Raw genomic sequence first — 21,876 nt, 5'->3', positions numbered from 1 at the left:
GATCTGAAATTCAAAACTAAATTAATAGGTATCATGGGAAAACCAAAAAAGATGATGCTTGAGTGCAAAAGAAAATTTCTTCCAAAGAGTTTATAAATTTAATAGTCTTTGGGGTTACCTGTCAGGGTAGTATAAAGTAGGAGAACGTAAGGTATACTGTTAGTCTTTGAAAGTATTAAATCTTGAAGGTTATTAGGAGAAAACGTCCATGTTTGATAAAGTTTTTTTCACAGAATGACCATAGCCTCCATACAGACTTACAGAGAGAGAAATTCTTACATGTTTACTCTGAGCAACATAGAGAAGAACCAAGTGGAGGCAAGCGGAGGAAAATAGCTGTGATTTAAAAATTTTAAGAGACAAATATTATTCCTTCATAATAATACAATTCTTAAAATTGAAAATATTTACTATTTTCAAAACATTTCATATGTAGTTATATATAATCCATAGTCTTTATATAACCTCTCAATTAAAAAAAAAGACCATATCACATCAGCAATAATAATATTATTTGCACACCTTCAAAAAAAAGCCCAAAATGGGCATTCAATAACAATTGCCAATGCCAAACACAGATTAAGGTTCTTTGGAATGTGAAGATTTAGCTTTGGGCATGCTTGAGTGTGGGACAGACGTGAAATTCCAATACTCTCAACTGCTCACACATCGACCATAGAATTACTCCACAGCAGGAGACTGTCTATAGCAAGCGAGGATAATCACTCAATCTCTGCGTGCTGTGACAAGCAGACACACAAAGAATGTTCATGAAGTCATTTTTTAAAAAAAATGTATATATTCCTACCTTGTTGCAAACTCTCTGGCTCATCTGCTGGAGGTTTAGAAAATTTCCTAGTGCTTGTCCAAAAGAAATACATCCTTAAAAAATGTCTAGAATTCTGTGAAAATAGATATTTCTGTCCGCTTTATTTTCCCTGTGGGTTCATGTGGGGTTTTTTTTCCCTTGTTACATCTTTCTTACCTACATTTAATTCACTGTCATCCTTCCTTCCCACTTCTATCCCATTCCACTTCTGACTCTGCACCATGCTGTTTCCAAAGCAGTTTCCATGCAGAAACTTCCACAAGTTTCCTTACAGATCCAAAGCTATGCAGAAGCCTGGATGGTGGCTGTATTTCTGGCAACATCGGTGCCCTGTCAATAATTTTGACAAGCGTGCAACTCTTGACAAATAACAATTTCTTAAGAAAGCTGGCAACTCAAAAGTTTTCCATTATCATAATTCCTGCATAGAAAATCATTAAAAAACAAACCAGCAAAGATGGAAGTAGCAGTTTAGTTTTACTGCAAATACTTTTATGATTGATCTCGTTCTGTTACTTGATATAAGACAAGGAACAAAATTAGAGAGTGCTGATAATATCAGGCTACCACTCATTATTCATCCTCAGCATCCACAGTCTATTAATACAAGACAGAGACACATGACCTACTCTGCAAATATTTCACTTTCTGAAATTTTTGTTTGCAAAAACGAAAATCTGTTCATCTTTTGAAAACCTACTACTGAGCTGGCAGATGTAATCAACAGTCCCTGAAAGAGTTACAATATTGCACATTTGTATCACTGGCAAGCGATTTTCAATATGGACAGTTATAATCAGGAGCTGTATTGTTAACTAAGTCAATATATACTTTCTTTTCAAACTGTGTTTGGGAGCATTTGTATTGACTTACAAAGGTAAGCCAAAAATGACATTTCATCACTGCTGAATTTCCAAAGCAAAGTAGTATTACATACTGTCCAGCTGAGCCACTTACTAATGAGAAACTCCTTGAAATTACAATGGGGCAGCTTGGATAAGGACACATGGAAATCACAAAGGGTTGTCAACAGTTCCACAAGATTTAACTATCCACACATGGTATCAGATCTAGCTGTGCAAAAAATATTTTTTCAGCTGTACTGAGAGGAAAAGATTGCTGTCTAATTTGACTCTCATTTAGAAACATTCGAACATGTGAAAGCACAAAAAGATCATTAATTTGTTTTCATTTAATTCAATTCCACAAAAGAATTCTTTGCCATTATCCATCAGGAAAAAAAGTGTTTAATTTTGCTGGAAAAGGTAATTAACTAATTTAAAATATCTGTATTTCTTTAATAGTATGAGGAAATAAATGTCTTCAATGACAAGTGACAATGTTTATAGCATCACGATTATAAGCAGACTATAATAGCAGACACAAATGGTTCAAGGTACTGAATACTAATTGGACCTGAAGCTTTTTTCAGAATAAGATGGCAAATTATAGATTTTCTGATGATCTCTACAATTGTGTGTACATATAGAAAGGCTTGCTTACTCATGTACCACTAAACAGTGATTTGGATTCAATATCAAAAAGGGGATAATTTACTCTTTCATCAACACTGATATATCATCCAAGAAATCAATTGTGAAATCAACCTGTTGCGAGGTAATAGTTGGTTTCAGATTCACATTATGAATTTTGGAAATAAATGAAACCAAGAGCTGATTTTTCTGAATTCTTTATCAAGCAAAATTGCAATAAAATCAAATATGCTTTCAAATTTCAGCTTGCAAATTCAATGATCAATGTTGACCTAAAAACAACCTTTCAGATTTGTAGCCTCATCAACTACAGTTTTCTGAACAGCAAAAAACAGCAAAAAGAAACCAAACCACCAAACCTTAATTCCAGTTAAAAGAAAGACTTCACTAGTCTGTCTCTATTCTCATATTGCTAGTGAAGTAGGGGTATAAGAAAAAATGGAAGCATGTTACAGATTTCAATAACTAAATAGGCTAGTTTATATTCTTGCATAACTAACTATAAAAATTACCAATAGCTCACTCCTAACTGCCCTTAAGGCCACTTTGTGTGTCAGAATTAATCAAATACTAATGCAGTATACCTTCTTGTTTCGTTCTTTGTGATCCCTTTTTTCTCCCACAAAAAAAAAATTGAGCAGTGTAAACTCTTGTCAGGTTTACTGAAAATATACAGCATAATGCACTAGAGAACTGCAACAGTGTCTTCACATAAACTAGTAAAAGATACTTTATGAAAACACTAGATTCTTGCTATGATTGTAGCCAATATTTCAGGTTACTGAAACATTTTTCAAGACAGACAAGAGCAAGCACACAAGAAGTGCAAAGAATGTCTTTTTGCTCACTTATTCCCTAAAAAATATGAAAACACTTTTTCTTGAGAGCTGAGAAAACATGTGTTAGTAATTTGCCCAAAAAGAAAAAAAGTCAGAAATTAGTAAACAAATGACACTCTAAAATGAAAACATCCACAAAACTCTAGTATGATTCAGCCCTAATAGCTGTTTATAGCAACATGTTTTTCTGTTTTTTCTTCATTTGTTTCCACTTAAAACTTTTTTTTTTTTGCTCTTTCTGGATTGGTATTTTATAAAAAGAAGGACATAGACTACATTTAATGAAGAATAAACATATAGTACCCAGACTAATGAATAGAAAAAAATTGGCTACTTTGTTCATTTATCATGGCTAGATTTCGATTTGCCATCTCTGACATAAATATATTAACATAAACCACTAAGAACTGATCAGAGCATTGGCGTATGAGGAATACATGGAAGGCACTGAAATCACAAGTGATAGAAGAGATTTTCAAACAAAGGAGCTGCACTACTGAAGTGTCCTTCTTAAGAAAGAGTCAAAAAAAGAAGCTCTCCTCTAATAAGAAGGTAACCAAGGTGATTCACTTCCATACTACATAATTCAAATCAACAGTTCCCCACAGCTTTTTGGCACACAAATTTCTTTCAACTTCAAAGTCTGGAAAAATTCTGTGGTTTGGCAATAGAGAAGCACAAGAGTGCAACTCTATACAGTATTGTGAAGCAAAACTGTGTTCTTTTGGGAGAATGCAACTATACTAATTAATGTAAAGAGTTTATTTCTAAAGATATTGCAAGATGTGTAATCAAATATTCTGATCTTTCACTAATTTATCACAATCCAGGAGCCATACCTACCTCCATAATTATAAACTGAGTTGTAAACTCTGATTTTCTTCACTGAAATATAAAACCCCAGTTTACCAAAGTATGCCTACAAGTGAGACTGCGACCTGTGAGACTGTTTCCTCTGGAGTCATTATGTATGCAGCATCTTCTTTTCCTATAATGTCTCCTCCCCAAACGAGTGGCTGTCACAAGGCTAGCTATGCTTAGAGGAGTTAAACAAGAACACACCTATAAACAGAGAGCATTACACTCATTCAAGCCATGGTTTCTTCCAGAAACTGTCCTTTGCAGGAAACTCTTGGACCACCCATGACACATCCTATTTAGGAGCTATTTGTTATTGATGGACTCTCCCAGACTGCCAATGTTTCATAACCACCCATTGTTGGTTTGCTTGAGGAATGCGACCCAAGCCATTCAACATCAACAGTGAGAGTCTCCATAAGTTGACTCAAAGGACTAAAAGCTCAAATACTGAATAAAAGATCTAACAAACGAATAAATGGTAAATAAATAACTGACTTAAGACCAGCTTCCAATTCCATCTTCAGAAAGGATTTGTAAGCTAGAAGCCTAAATCACTTGAGTGTTTTTATATCCTAGTATTTAGTCCATAAGCCAACATCCATTGCGGATACCTTACACTATTTATGTATGAAAGCCTGGAAAAGTACAGCAACTTCTGATTCATTAATATAGGCTGCATGTTTTTGCAATCTACTTACATTTCCAGACTCCAATATCACTATTAATAAAGAGCCACCATCGTCTATGGAGCATTTGTCATGAGCATTGCTGTATGGTCCAGCTACACTCCAACAGAATATTGTTCCCACCAAGTACTGCACAACTCTCAGTCACTTTGCTGTTTTAACTGTAGCAGAATTTATTTTAACTTTCAGATCTTTCCAATTCTTAAATCTAGAAGCTTGTAACTTAGAAGCATGGTGGAAAAGAAAATGAAAGGATGCACATTGGACATGGTTTGAATATCATCCGTTAATGACCTGTAACTTAAATTTAGCACTTAAGAAGCCCTTCATTCTACATTTTGACTATAACTGAGGGACCCTCATTTGTTCTCCTTCTGAGCTGTAAGGCCATACTTTATGTCCATCAGACACAAAATAGAAAACATTTAACAAATCAAATCATGTCAGAAATAAAGGCGTACATGAGGCTAAGATGGAAGGCACTTTGCCATATAATATATAATTCCCTAGTAAATTAAATTAAGTAATTTTCAATACTGCTTTTTATACTGTATTTATTGGCACAACTTCTTTGAAACCACTGCATGTTAAAACTCCCAAAATAATTCAATAGAACAGGAAGTGTTTACAGAAGTGGGACCGTTAAAACTATGACAGTTTTTCACTTCAGCTGTAAGCACTAAGGCAGGCTGGCCAGCTGATTGTTGTGTCAATCAAATGGACTTCAGATCTGATATAATATAGTTTGTTTATAAAACTTTTCATTGAAATAAATAAAAATCTCTGTCTTCTTTAAAGTTTCCCCCATAGCATTACAAGTTAACAAAAACCTCTTCCTCTTCTAGCATTAGTCTTAACCATGTAATTTAACAAGTATATTAACATTTGTTTTCTTTGACTTGCTCCTGACTTTCTTTTTCAGACTTCATCGCATTCTTTTTTTTTTTGCATTTCCTTCTTAAAGAGAAGCCAGAAATGCTAGCTCTAGATAATTGCATTACCTCTCTTGACATGCAAACAGAAGATAATATGACTCATTTCACAGTACAAAACTCCATCACATTGGTCAATTTTAATATATTGGTTACATATTAAGGATATTTTCCTTGAAGTTTAATAATTATTTTTCCTTTTAAAATAACATATGTGTAAGATTTTAGCTGTTCTAATACACATCACAGTTCCATAATACACAACCTGATTTTGACAACAAGGGGTTTTCTTAATCCAGCATTGCTTCCTTTTCATAAACATTTGTTTTTTCCTCTGGATGATACTCATACTCTGTGGCTGAGAGATTTATAATGTCTATATGTGCCTGGATAATACAGCCTGGGACTCAAAATGTATTTTGTTCATTAATTATTCCACCCTATAGCTATATGTCTACAGAAAGCAAGTTCATTTTATTGCTGGGTAATCCACCTTTTTCTGGAAAATAGTTCTCAGATAGCAAATTCAAAAGACAATCCATGGTCTTACATGACATATTGCATATTTAAATATTTTCAAAAGAAAGGGATATTCTGTTTAAAAATAATAAAGGCATATAACTCACACTTGAAGAAAAAGTGGAATCATATTTATTTCATACAGACCTTTGTATCTTGAAATATTGCACTTAACTTCCATGAAGGACTTTATTATTTATAAGATGTTTTAAAACTCTGTGTCCATATTCAAAGTAAAAGTAACAGGAGCTGTTCAAGTCATGGGATAGCAACGCTTGCATAACACTTGGTAAGTCAGCGGGAAAACTAGCTAAACATGCCAGGCTAGCAGCTTCCCAATGGAGAGTGTATCATATTCTGCAGTGCAAACAAAACATTTTGAAGTTGAGTCATTCACGGACAGAATTTGTTCCAACCTTCAAATATAGAGTAAGTCTGAAGTTTGGAAAGAGAGCACACTTGAAGTGAAAAACACTTCTTTCAGTAAGTATCATAGCTACTTACATAAATTATTGTTGGAAAAACCTACATTTCAGAGGAGATGCCTCTAGCTGGAACCTATTCAAAACTTTTGGATCACATCTAGATTACAAGCAAAATAAAAGATAGTCCATGTTCTTATTTCATATTCAAAAAACAGTATTCTGCAAGACAAATAAGGGATTTCAGAAATCCTTATGAATTCTGTAACGAACTACAGCTTGGGTGTCCCTCATTAGGTACTTTTTTATCCTTATAATGAGTACTAAAGCTATTTCTCTAAAACCACCCTATGAAAAAATGATTTTTCAACACTTTGTAACTATTACTTTTTTGCATGACAGACATTTATAGGAATCTATTGTTGTAATTGATGTATTCCTATAGGCTTTTGGACTGCTTCTCAAACAAAACAAAAAAAATTCTCAATTTTGTATCAAACTTCATATTAAAGCAGTCATGAAGATAGAATGGAAGGAATGCAACTTCTAGTTAGAATCACAGGAGAAAATGTAATATGCTCCAGATACAATAAAATGCTGCCATGTATAGTGTGAATTTTAGTCTGCAGTACATCTTCTTGGAAGTTCTCAAGATATGCCTGACAGTTCTGTGTATTACTCCTAAGGAATTCTAACTCTAATTCTAATTCTACTCCTAAGGAATTTGTAATTCTAACAAATACGTACCCTTGAAAGGGTAGCATTTATGACATACTCTCTGTATAAATTGTAATCTTGCTCTATGCCTTTTCTTAGAATATTAGCTCTACAATTTCTGTTTCATTTTTTTATTATCATACTATTTATTATATTTGGCATCATACATTTATTTGAAAAATTCTTTAATATAGAAAGGTTAGCTAAAATCTGATAACTGGAATCAGATGTTGCTTTTAACTACTACAGACCTCTCATCCTCAGTGTTCTGTCCACAGTCAAAGTGGATATTTAGACTTCAATTACTCTGCTCTACAAAGGCTCCTATCCTACACTCATCATGCTGTCTCAAACCTAGAATTTTAATTATAAAAAGAAACATCTCATCTTGCAATGGCATGTGTCACATTTCAGCATGATCTATTTTAAACCAGTGAAGACCAACTGGTGCCTTTGCAGGCCCACTGCTGAGACAGAGTTAATGAAGAACTCAAACTGCCTACATAGGATCAGCATCTGTACAAGGAATCCCTTGCCTAAAACAAAAGGTTTAATATGATATATAATTTTTCAGTAGGCCAGACCGTATAGGTCTGGAAAAAATTGTATGGAAAGGCTGGCCTTCAAAACTTTTGAACTGCCATAGATATTCAGGAATAATTCTCTCTGTGGAGTCCATTGCTCATCCTGTGAAATACACTCTCAGCATATAAATAATTTTTCCTTTAACAATTTTACCGGTGAGGAACATTTTCATACTGATAGTAGATCTACTAATTTTCACCTTATCTATGAAGTTTCTGAACACTAAAATATCTCAAGTAAATTTCAACATTCTGAAAGGTCCCCCCCTTTTTTTTTTATTTAATGCTTAAAATGAGAAAAAACCCAAAACACAAACAGAAAAAACACTTAAAGATGAGTGAAAACAGAACTACATAATGGAATATAAAGAAGAAGAAAGTTCCTTAAATCTTTAGATGATCCATAGAGTTTATGTCTGAGAAAACCATACTTGACAAACTTGTGTTACAACTCAGGATTGTTGTAATTAAAATGCAAGGTCTAGTCCTAACAAATACTGTTGAATTTATGGCCATGAGTTCTGAATATACACTGTGAGACCATAGATGATTCTGTCTTGACTGTAAACAAGGGAAAAAAAATCTATTTCTGCTGAATATACAAATTTCTAATTTGAGATTTAAAACTATGAGCACTCTATCAGCTTTTGGATACACTAATAAAAAGTCTTTGCCAGAAATTTGTCTTGGCATAACAGTGAGAAATAAGATTCATGTTTCACTAGTCAGTTTTTAGGACCTGTGTTAGTAAAAGTTGCACAACAAAGTAATTTTATTTTCCACTTGTTTCAGAATTTAATATTTAATTAAATTGCCAAAGTTGAAAGCAAAGAAAACAACATATTATAAATGCATTAATAAAACTGTTTTCTCTAATCAGGGTCAAATGTCTGTAGAAATCAAACAGCCAGCTTTTTTAAAAACTATTTTCCTGGCACTATTAATTCCATGTAGAATTTCACAGATTTCATTAATTTTAAGTGCATTTTTAATGTGTCTAGGTATAATAGATATGGTACACATAGATGATAAATATATACGCCTATTCAGACAAACCTGGGTAGAGCACAATTCCAGATATTTCTTTAGGATATAGCTATCCTTATCATTTCTCAAAGTCTCTGCATCAGAGCAATTGTATTCCCCTTGAGCAAGTTAAGTAATTTTCTAAATGGATGATTGAGTTTCAACTAGTTAATAAGCAAAAGGCTTCACTTTGTCCCAAAAATTCTAGATAAAAAGATAGTCCTATCTTTAACCATTTTTGATACAAAAATAATTCCTTCACTTTAGAAAGACATAAGATAGAGACCTGATGAAAGCAAAGTCTATAGAGTCATGCCAAGAGAAAAACTGGCTTGTAAAATAATTTTTATCTTATATAAAGTTGTACTCAGTAATCCCTAATAATAAATAAATAGATTTTAACACATTATTGGGATTCAGAAAAGACCATTAAATGATAGGATTTGACACATCTGCATTAGCTGTAAGAAAACTTGAATAATCTGAATATTATGAGACAGTTTTAATTCTTGTGAGCATTGGCTCTGAAACAGATTCAGAAAGACAAAAGAAAATAAATAAAAATGTTGTTTCCACTTGTAATCTTTGTGACATGTCCTTGAAAGTGGTTTTGGAGCTGAAAACCCCAGGCATTTCAGGCAAGTGACAGTCTCATCTTTATTCAGCTCATGGTGAGTACAGGAAATAGAATAAAATTGAATAATTATGTTATGTTATGCCTGGAGTTATGCCTAAAAAGCTCTGACCCCGTTTGAGCTGTGGATAGAGCAGTTACCTGCAGTGTGGGTCCCAGGCCCACCAAGGAAACGAGGTCACAAGTGGACACACCTACAGCATCACTCAGATAGGACTGCAGGGCCCAGGATGAGCTGAGACACATCCCCTGGGTCCTTGGCAGGACTCTGTGTGGTTAGAGGCTCCAGAGAATGCCAGTCCCAGCCAGAGGAGGCCTACGTTCTTTGGATCCTGGCAGGAGCAGCCCTATACCACTCATAAGCTTTCCTTTCAGCAATGATGGCTGGCCACTTTGAAGAAGAGCATTGGGCCAATGGACCTCTGCTCTGATGAGCACTGCTGCTCTCAAGCTGTCTTGTTTTAGCTTTTTTTCCCCACAGAAAACAGGTCAGGCATTTCTAAAACTGATTACAAGGGGAAAAAAAACCACAGGGAAATGAACAGGTATTGGTATTGCTCACCTCAAAAACACTTGCAACCATTTAGTTCAGGAGCATACCTGCTTCAGAGTGACCACTTTGTCTTTGAGCCTTGCAAGTGTCAGGGATGCAGGGTCTTGACATCCTGTGGAAACCCAGCTGAACTTGATGAACACAAACTTTAAAAAACCACACTTCCACATGCTTTTTGCAAATCTTGTTCAGTCCTTCAAATCATCATACAACAATCCACAGCTCTCACATCCATCAGAAGGTTCATGCCTTCTTCCCACAAAGGGACACAGCAAACACCTAGGCTGGAACATGATTAGCTATTCAGTCCCTTCTACTAATGCAGAGCTGGGAAGAAATATGAGAGATTTCCTCATAATGTACTGCTAGGGAAAGGAGGAGATAGAAACAACAAAATTCAAATTTAAATTTGAATTAGAAATTTAATTAGAATTACAATTAAATAGAACAGAACAGAATTAAAATGGAAGAGACTCACAAGTATAATCTAATCCAATTTCCTAATCACTTCAGGGCTGACCAAAAATTAAAGCATGATATTCAAGCATTGTGCATCGACCTGCTCCTGTGTTTCACCACTCTCTCTGTAAAGAAATGTTTCATCACATCAACTCTAAACCTCCTCTAATGGATGTATCCTTGAGCCATTCCCACACATCCTGTCACTGGACACTAGGGAAAAGAGATCAGCGCCTTCATGTTCCCTTCTCATGAAGGTGTAGAGAGCAATGAAGTCACTACTCAACCTCTTTTCTCCAAACTAAACAAGCTCAAAGTCCTTAGCTGCTCCTCACAGGGTTTGAAGACCTGCTCTGATGGAGTGACTGCAATGGTTCACAAGGGAAAACTGACTGCTGTCATCTTCCTGGGCTTGTGGCAAGGCCTTTGACAAGGGCTCACATGACATCCTTATCTTTCAACTAGACAGACACGGATTTGAAGGGTGGATTTGAAGGTTGGATAAGGAATTGGTTGGATGCCAGCAGGTCAAGGAATGTGATTCTCCACCTTCACTCTGCTCTCAAGGAAACCTAACCTGGGATAATGCATCTAGCTCTTGGGTCCTCAGCACAAGAAAGATGTGGACCTGTTGGAGTATGCCCACAAAATGATCAGAGTGGAGCACCTCTCCTAAGACAAGCTGAGAGAGCTGGGGTTGTTCATCCTGGGGGAAAGGTGGCTCCAGGAAGATCTTATTGTGGTCTTTCAGCACTTAAAGTGTTTTATAGAAAAGGAGAGTGACCCTTTATACATTTAAATAGTGACAGGACATGGGGGGATGGTTTAAAATTAAAAGAGAGATTTAGGTTAGATGTTTGGAAGAAATACTTTACTCAGAGAGTAGTGAAGTAATGGCACAGGTTGGCCAGGAAAGTTGTAGATGCCCCATCCCTGGAAGGGTTAAAGACCAAATTGGATGGGGCCCTCAACAACCTGGTCTTATGGGTGGAAACCCTGTCCATGGCAGAATGATTGGGAATAGGTTGTATTTAATGTACCTTCTACCCCACCACATTCTATGATTCAGGTTAAAGAATCACACACATCTTGCTGACATTTTAAAGAGTCTTCATAACTGTTGCTTTTCTTTCTCCAGATCTAGCTTCTCTCTGCAATGAACCATGTTGGTCATTCCTTACCTGGTCACAGAAGAAAAAGGCAGCGGCAGAGTCAGTGATTTGCCCCAGATGTTTGCAGACAAGCAGAAATGAAGGCATTAACTGTTGGAATAAGTCCCAGATTTGTGTTTGTTTCTGGTGTGGTATGATATGGCATGGCATGGCATGGCATGGCATGGCATGATATATCAGCAGGGAAATTATCTATTTCTTTCAAGAAATCTTCTTACATGAGGAAATAACTAGCTGGATAGAATACAACTACAATTCTGCAAAAAAACCATGTCACAGTGTCTCAGCAACTGCCATATTCCAGACAGAAACATCGTGAATGATTTATGAAAAAGCATCAATTAACCATCCCCTTGAGGTGACAAAATTAGCATTTTAATGCATGTACTATCATAATTTTTAAATATTTCAAACACCATTCTTCAGAAGCACAACTAGTGCTTCAGAAGCAACTAGTGGTGATTGCAGATGTTGAATATTTCTATCACATAAGAGAAAGAGGCACTGGATGCCCTTATCAACAAGTACTTTTCCTTGCCTACCCCACCACACAGCACAGCCCTGGAAGCAAGAAGGTAAAGCAAAAGTACCCCCAGCTTCCAGGTCAGCTCACAGGGAAAACTTGTTAGGGAGTGCAGAATCAAGCACTTCTGAGACTGTTGTACTTTATGAAGTGGGCTGGAAGAAGAGAGGCACAAAAGGCAGTTTTAAAGAATTTCTGCTTCGCGCCTTTCTTCCTTTATGCTGAACACAGTTCAGATACAGCCAGGAGCTGGGCCAAGATATTTGGTGTGGCTATATCATACTCCATCAGTCAGCTGGAATCATTTTATGTTGCTATTTTAATTTAAGACAGCAGTTGAGTCTGTTTTTCTTTTCATATTTAATCTGTTAGCTAAGACTTAGTTTTCCCTTTTCCAAAAGCTCATTTAGAATGCAGCTTATTCCACACTTCATTTTGGTTGTACTTCATCTAAATATATTTTAATGACTGAACTCTGATTTGTTATACATCCACTATACGTTTGTATCATGACTGCCAATTAATTTGGCTTTAAATTTCTCAAAGACTATGTAAGAAGGGAGAATCTTCTAAGAATGCAAATGCTGGAATTTTAATTGAAATGGAGGAAGAAACTTTGTACCTGTTCTACATTAAAAGCCCAGAAAGTTTAGAACTGGAACTTCCCACAGAATGGTTTCTAGTATCAGCAAATGTTCAACTGCATTCTATGAATACTATCTGTTGAGTGAGGCAAATACAACACTTTTCAAGAAAGACAAATAAGATATCTTCTAAGACAGCTTCCTAAAGTGTTACATAAGATAATTAAATTGTAAATTCTATTTCTCTATGAAAAATGTAGCTGAACAAACTCCTAACCATTAGTCCTTTAGTTCTTCCTGTTTGGTAAATCTTCCTCACTTCAGCTCCTCCAGACAGAAGAGGAGACTGTATTCAAAGTATACTTCACAGAATACTTTTTTACATGCCCCTTCATGGAGCATGAAAAGCAGATGCTCACTTGATTATTCCCTTTCAATATTGTATTATTGGCTCTTAAAAGACAGTTGTGTAGTGTGTAAAGGGAGCAAGCGAGGTTTATCTCATCTGGAAGATTCCCTTTATTTTCTTTGAAAAGATGGGAGTTTTTTATGAGACATTGAACACACCCATTTTCAGAACTGTTAAGAGCAACCTCCTGTTCTCAGCAGCTCTGAAAACCAGGTCACAGGCATCTCACTTTTCCTATCTCTTTCTGAAACTGTTGTGCTTTGAGGCTTAACTAGAAGTTAAGAAACTACAATCATTAACCTTGCAGCTTTCATCTCTTACTTAGGATTTTCATTCCCTCCCTCTAGGCACTCTCTTCATCTCTCCAACATCATTGCTTCACTCCATACATATGTTCTTCTCCTCCAGTTCTTAGTCTCCACCATTCTCTCTTCACTCTATCTGATAGTTTCCAAGAAGCTGTCTGTTCTCCAAATTATCCTTATGACTACAATTAGTGCCTTTCCTTCCCACTCCCAGCCAATCCTCTCTCTTTCCAGCGCACAGGGAAGCCTGACTGGATACTTAGTAAACAAAACTCACACTGAACAGCAGAATAACCAATTGTTCCCTACCAGCCCTTTCAGCCTAGCAGTGCCATTCAATAAAGTATCTACCCTTGTAAGAAATACCATAAAGATTTTATAACAAATATGCTATGAATTGAGATGCTTGCCTCTGCAAGCATATTTATTTAAAATCATGTGGTGTACAGCTGTTTTTTGCTGGCAACACATTTAAAATGCATGGAGTATTCAATGATTGAACTGAATTACATTGTCCTTTCTAGCTTATAGAAGGCTCTTTCTTTCTCTTTAAAAATCTGCCATGCCTCTTCATATGTTTTTCCTATTTATTTGCAAGAATTTTTTGGTATAAACAATTTTTTACACTAAACAACACCATCTCATATTTTAATATATTGATACACAACATTATTGGAGTTTGTTAGAAACTGCAAAAGAAATTATCTTTCTGCTATAAACAGGGACATACTTGTTCAGTGATGAACTCAATTTTGAATTCTCAGGGATTGGAATAAATTCAGGACTATCTGCTGTGTCACACTAGTAGCCTAATTATCCACAGGCTCAACAGCCCTTGTAGCAGGAGAATGGAACAGCCCAAAGTTCTGCGCTCTTTTCTGTCAAAGCAGTTTTTAAGAAGGCAAGGGCCAAGATCTGCAAATACAACCACTGACTTAAAGGCAGCAGCCAAACAAGATGCTGTAGGAAACCAAGCCCACTTTGAGAATCTTCCAAAGGTAGGTAGAGCTGAAGATCCTCTTTTCCCCCAAGATACTTAGACTGGCACTTATCTGCTTTGACTCAATTTCTAAATACATTTAACTTTTGAAAGTTTGAAAGTTGCATGGTTATACATTTCTCCAAACCTGAAGACTATCTCAAGATTTTTAACATGTGGTAGGCTTGTATACAACACAGTTATATCAGTCAATGACTGCTAATAATTTTTTTAAAGCACCATCTTACATAAAAAACCCCCAAAGTTTAATTCATGTCCCAGTGATTGGTTTGCTCAACAATACTCCACGTGCTGTTACCTTTGGAAGAGATCTTTTTACCCCAATTTCTACCTCTCATAAGCTTTAGAGTCTTACAGAATAAGAAAGGGCACATGCAGCTGCCTTGAACTGCTTTATATGAGTATCTTGGTACCATTTACAAGGTGATCTGTAACAACCCACAAAAGATTAGGACAAATTGCATTAACTGCTGTCCCTTCTTTTTTTTAATAATACCATCACAATAAATCTGTGCATTTGAGGATGAAAAAGAGAAGGATATTGAATATGATGGTGAATAAAAATAAAATATTGATGAAATTTAATCAGACTGATACTTCAGTAATTTGAATAGAAAATTAAACCAGTATGTTCATTAAATTTAGGACATTTCCACTCCATATCTTCATTCCCTTCACTGAGGTTAACCAAATGTGAGTACATAGATTTGGTTAACAGTTCAAGAAGACAAGGACACAAATACATTCATCCTCAGAAAAGGTCAGCAGGAGGCTCTATTTTTTTTTTTAATGCAACTGTCTCCTTTGGCTGAATGTTGGTAAAGGAAACATCTTCTCACCAGACATAAACTGCAGTACAGTCTTTGGCAAAGACAGTCTTCCTACAAAGACTGCATTACTCCTAAACTGTATAAGGAATATTTAACAAAAGAGAACAGGTTTGTGAAATGAGCAGAAAGTTTAAGAATTGATACCAAGATGTATGAGAACATGCTGGCCTCTCTTTAAATAGGAAGAACATTAAATAGTCTCTCTCTTTCTTGGTCATCTCTGATTTGTCACTCAATTTTAATTATAGTCTGCTTCAGAAGCTTCTTAGCCAGGCCAGCTGACCAACTGTGTAGGCTCAGCTCACCAAAAGCATGAAACTACCTCCCACAGGGTATCAATAGGGTGCTAGCAATGCACACTGATTTTGAAGTCCTGATTCTGTCATGTAAATTAATTTCCATCACAGCATATACCAATATTCAACTTCACAAAACCAGCAGATGAGAATAGCTTCCCCATTTGCTATTATTCTACTTCAAAATCACAGAGATTACTTGTTGTTTCCATATTTGAAAAATAAGACTCACCCCTTTTTTAATTTAGACTGACTCAAACGTGTAATAGGTAATAACTACAGTTACTATAGTTAAACACTACAAGAACCCTTAATGTACACTCTAAAATAGATTGAAATGTTACTAAAGGTTTTGGTAAGATAAACATTCTTCCCTACTTAAGTTTTGAACAATGAGTGAAAACCAAGAAGTGACAATAAGGAGCCAAAACTGAGAAATCATCTTGAAAATTAAGATAAATGCAAATTTTCTGACTTATTCCCCTTCTCCAGCTTTCATAGCAATCATTTTATAAATTATTTCAGAGTACCATATGATGAAAGCAACAATGCCCCGTATAATAATATCATATCCATCCAGGGTTTCTCCCTCTTTTCTGGAAGAACACTTATGCAAGTGAGAGTTATAAGAATGGTTGGAATAAGCTACCTCATGGACAGGTGTTGGGCAAGCAACAACTGAACTGGAGCACTGACAGAACACCACACTTTTGGCTGGATGATTCCACAGCAAAAGACTTAGTTATAATGTCTGAATTTCACTCTTCAGCCACTTTCTTTTTTTCACTTATTTTGCTTTCTCCTGCCAGTGTTTCCCTTTGAATGCAATGAGGCTTTATGCAGTGGCTGTTTAGAATGCAATATAAATCTTAATTGCATTAATTCAAACATTGGACGAGAAAACAATAGAGTCAATTTTAAATCCCTAACCAGCAGTAGAAATGCGTACAAAAATCTTCCAGTTTTGGAAACTCAGACTGCCTCAAACAAAGTCTTTCTTTCAAGGTATGGGATTATTCTTTTCTGATTAATTTATGGTTTTCTTCTCTTCTACTGTACAGGCTTATCATTACATTGCTTAGCAGCTTCTCCTAGTGCCTCAGAATGTAATTTCATGCTAAATTCTATGTTGGAAAGCTCAGGTAGATTTTCGGGTTTTTTGGTTTGGTTTTTGTTTCTGTAACTCTCTCAAAAATAATTACTTAGAAGGCATTTTGGAGTGCATATCATGCAGAATTATATGGTTAATCAAATTTACATTTCATCTGTAAATTTGCAGCAGTTTAACACATTCCTTGCTATTAGTAAAGTGTTTCTGATAAAACCATCTTCAAAATCTTTCCCCACAAGAATATCTATGGGGAAAGCCATCAGCTGGTTCAAGACCACAGGCCTGGTTTCTCAGGAAAGAGCTCTTCAAGAAAAGGGTTTGTGGCTCTTGAACTTCAGATTTGGCTCTAACTATAATACTTAATTGACTGTGTAATATTTGATAAAATTCAGTATTAAAGGGCTTGTGCCCCAAGGCACACTCTCATACCAGTCTGGCTTGGAGCCACAGCCAAAGCTTATTTTACACCATTTGTAGACTCCACCCCCTTGATTAACAACTGATTTTCCTGAACTTAATTATTTGCAAGCTTTAATTCACTCTACTACTGCAGTTGAGCCTCTAGACTTTTAAAAATTTAACTCTAATCAGACATTTTCCACCACAATGCATTCCAGCAGCTGGACCATAGATCAGAATTCTGCAAGACTACAGTCAGCTCTATTCTTATAGTATACCTTTTTTGCACAAATATGTTCTGTGCTAAACCTTGCACTACTCTTCATGTGGGTATAAAGTTTAATAAACCATACCATTTGGTTGAATATAACATTGCTGAATCCAAAGACCAGAAATACATATTGTTCACCCTAAGACAGCAATCAACAATTTCTCAGTTCAAACAATATACACATAAGGAATAAAACTTCCAGAAATTCTAAAATCACAGAAGTCCTAGCATCTATATTTACAAATGGAAGGAGATATATAAATGTTACAATACTCCTACAAGTAAAGGGATTTTATTTACTCCATAAGTATCTTTAGTAAAAACAAGCACTGTCAGTGGTGAGGAGGCAGTGAAGTAAACAGAAGCTACTGTCCACTCTTCCATAAATATATATAGTGACCATTGTTGTGTCTTTAAAGTAAGGAACAAAAAAGTAGAAAGTATAAGGCTTTAATGCAAATTCAATACATGAAAACAAAGAAGGTAAATCCATAGGATTAAAACCAGCATACAAAGAATTCACATGATAAACTAGCTGCAGGGAAGCTTGGGTGTCAAAAAAAAACTTAGAAAACAAAACTCTTTATATATATTGCTGCACAGCAATTAAGCCGTTACACTGAAATGTAATGTAATGTTAACATGGTACAATGATCACTAAACAAGTAGAAATTGTTTCTGCATAGTGCCTAGTTTGTTTGAAGTACTTTTCACCTATAGATATATAAAAGGCTCAAAGCACAACAGTAATGGTTTTTCAAAATATTGTGATAAAGCTATTTCAATAGCTATCGTGACACAGCACACTTGAAATAATGTTGTTTTTTAAGTCTTTCAGGCCTTTGAGTTATTTTACATGCTTTCATTACAAAGAGGGAAAAAAAAGCAATTGCTTACCTGTGGAGATGAGGGATTAAAACTGACATTGATTACAGATTCTGTGTGTCTCCCCAGTTTTTGTAAAAAAGTGCTTGAACGCATTTCATATATGTAAGCCTAAAAAACAATGAGTTGGCATTTTCAGTGTTAAAAAATAACCCCATTCCTGAAGCATTAAGTTATAGTGTAGGAACACTAAATATATAGCCTACAAAGAAGTTAGAAAATTTTAATCATTGGAATTATCTAATTTAGAAAGGCAATAGATTGCACTTAAAAGAAAGGATTTAAATTCCACAGAAGATAATTTAAAAAATATTTTTAAAGGGTAATTTTTTTTTACCTGCTTCTTGAAGTACACCTAATGTTTAGTAATTTACTGGGGAAAGAATGCATTTTTTTAATACTTTTTTTTTAGTTAATTTAAGCATTTGCTAAATTATCCCAAATTATAGAAATCAATTCTAAGATATTGATGACTTTCATATCTGTTTAGGTCTTGTACTGCCCAGGGTAGGCCTCCTTGGAAGGTCTTTTAATAAATATTTACTTTATTCCTTTAACTCTGTCTAGCCTCTGTTCCAGGTCACCCTCTTTAGACTTCAGTTCCCTTTTTTGGAAGGAGTAGCAGAGAAGAATAAAAGTCAATGATAGAAAGAATCAAGAGCACAAAATTCTCTGATTCACAAAGAAACATGTTCCATCTTTTAACCAAGAGAACATATCACAGAGAGGCATGGTTAGTGAAGTTGAAATTTTTCCATCATAATCTAGTGGTTTACAGAACTTTGCCAGAATTATCCAGTAAAAATTAGTTTTCCATTCCAGGTCCTCAGTTTAATTTGGGAAGGACCATGTTCATTTTTGGCTTAATCTTTATGTCCCTGTTCCGCTCTGTAAAATAGATGTGATAATATTTCATTATTTTTTGAACAAAACTCCAAAGTTAAACCCAGGTATTCTGGTAATTTATTCTTTTCCACACTGTTTCTAAAGCAACAATTTGGCTCATACCTTTCTTTCAAAAATGCTGTGAAGCAGTCGCGCAGCTTAATTACAATCTAGCAAGAGTGTATTTGGTGCTGTAGTTACAATTCTCAGCCTAAAAAGCATTCAAACCCTTACCTCCCACCTTTCAAGAGATGATTCTTAGCCCTGAGCTAGAGATTAGGCTGGGGTGCAGCACCTTTCTAAATTGCCACATTGTATAGCCAGATTCATTGGATCAAAGGAAAGTCATGACAAGCAGCTACTGGCAGAAAGCCACCTGTAGCTAACCACCAAAGCATTGGGAAAGACCAGGTATGGGAAAACCCTTTCCTCTGACCTTTACCACTAAGACTCTATGCTCAAATTGAACAGGCAAAACACACAGAACATGGCAGGGAACACAACCTGCCCATTGGATGTCACTCGTACAAACCTATCCTAATGGAGCTTCTGCTAAACGTCTTTCCAGTACTGTATTCCAAGCCCCGTAAATCTTAAATATTTAGGTGTTATGGTTCAATAGAAAAAGGGGCAGAGTCTCTAGCTATGTGCAAGAATAGTTTATTACATTGTGGCAGCTATCATCTCTTCCAATCGCTGAAAGAAAAAGTAACGGTAATTTTCTGAGTAATTCTGACATGCAAGAAAAGAAAATCCGATTAAAAGAAAAACATCATCATTTAAAAGTGGGTAAAACCAGCTTCTTTTAAGTAGCTCTAGCCATAGATATTTAAACTAGCCAGTGACAATCTAGATTCTGAGAATAAAAGTTAAATAAAAGTTAAATAAAAGTTAACTTGGTTAAAGATTGAAAGTACATTTATTTTTAACTTCAAAAGTTTAAAACAAAATAAAACATAAACCCCAAAGAGAATTATATTTTAACAGAACTAACACTTATAACAAGAGGAATAACTCCAGTATAAACATTCTTTTGCTACAGTCTGCCATCATTTTAGTTTTGCTGTATTTTCTGATGTCATCCAAATGGTTTTTCTATTCTATACTTACTAGATTATTTTAGCATAGTCTTCTCTACAGAAAAAAGGAAATAACAGTAACTGAATAATAAATGATACCATTAACACTAGCCACAGAAGAATAAAAAAGCTTGAAAATACGAAATCAATGACAGAGGAAGAACAGATTTTCAGCAAACCAAATGGAATGAAAAAGAAAACAAAACAGTCTACAAAGCACTCAGCAATACCCAAAATGCATATGTGCATATAACGTTTTAGACTTTAGCCAAAGTCAATCCCCTTTTTTTTATATTAAGACGAATTTTGTCTAATAAAAATACTGATTCAGTAGATATTGGTATTTCCTTTCCAATTCTTGCTGAGGGTCAGCCAAAAGTAAAAATAATTTACCTGTACCAATAGCTTCCAAAGAAGTTTCCTGGACCCATAACCACATACTTACTTGTATTTCCTTTCACTAGACATTTGAAGAACATTTGGAGTAGTCAGTTTTCAGTAACCCAGAGTGTGACAGTGTATTTAGCACCTTACAAGTATACATAAGCTTCTGCTTTCTTCCCTAGACTTGTACCAAGAGACAGGAAAGAAGGACAAAGGCCCTTCCTTGAGTGGAGGCATTTGTATCCAAATGGAAAATTACTTAATTCTACTGCATTGGTAGACAGAGTGTGCTAGATATATTGATGCTTTATCTGCAGTTTCACTGTAAATTCTTTCCTCTGTTTTCTCACATTCTAACTTCAAAGGAAACTTGTTCCCATCTGTTGCCATTGCCCCGTAGTCCAACCCATGGCCATAAACATTTGTGTCAAACTACTTATACTCCTACAGCCTCCCGGGATAGGAAAGAGGGGCAAGCAAATCATAAGCACTTGACTAATAACAGAAGAATTCTCCTTGTTATCACCATTTGCACAGGGATCAGAAAAGCAACACCAGTTTCAAGGAAAACCCTTTGTTGCTGCTGTGGCTTTAAGCTGAAGCATGTATTTTACAAACAGATCACAGGAAAAGAACACAACTAATTCCTTTACAGAAAGATACCTAAGATACCTAAGATATCTAAGATATCTAAGATACCTAATTTGGCCTTACACAAATAGAGATGTTTTCCTCACGTGTTTTGCATGGATTGGCCAATGTCATCACTTTGCTATGACTATTTTTCCTAATATTTCAAATGAACTACAGAAGACAGAAATGTTTAAGTCCCTTGACAGAGGGATAGAGTCCCTTGGTAATCTAACATGTTTTTATAAAAGACATCTGTCGTTATTAATAAGGCATTATTGGCCATTTTCTTCCACCAGTGCCATCAAACCTGATGCATAGTCCCACAGTACATGATATAAGTGTTTGACTTGCACTCCATCATTCTCTATTTATACTGGGACACATATTTCACTGAACCATGTATTTTTCCTCAATTTCAAGCTAAAAAAGCTCCTGAACTACTTACACTGAAGAAAAATAACAATTAACCTGAAGCAGACACCAAGCATGGAAAGTTTCAGCCCAAAATATTCTTACTTATAAGCAACTGAAAACAGAATTATAGTGGAAAGTGTTA

General features: G+C 35.5%; 1 protein-coding gene across 1 annotated transcript in view; it reads right to left on the bottom strand.

Moving 5' to 3' along the window:
• WDR27 (WD repeat domain 27) overlaps positions 1 to 21,876 on the bottom strand; it is an 89,531-nt gene that overhangs the window by 23,291 nt on the left and 44,364 nt on the right. Inside the window, 2 exon segments of the mRNA XM_031058779.1 lie at positions 18,352 to 18,404; positions 18,406 to 18,450. Coding sequence (XP_030914639.1) covers positions 18,352 to 18,404; positions 18,406 to 18,450 — 98 coding nt within the window.

This window comes from Geospiza fortis, unplaced genomic scaffold (assembly GCF_000277835.1).
Source record: "Geospiza fortis unplaced genomic scaffold, GeoFor_1.0 scaffold381, whole genome shotgun sequence".
NCBI lineage: Eukaryota > Metazoa > Chordata > Aves > Passeriformes > Thraupidae > Geospiza > Geospiza fortis.
The sequence above is the reverse complement of the archived record's forward strand: the minus strand, read 5'-3'. Positions and strand labels throughout refer to the sequence as shown.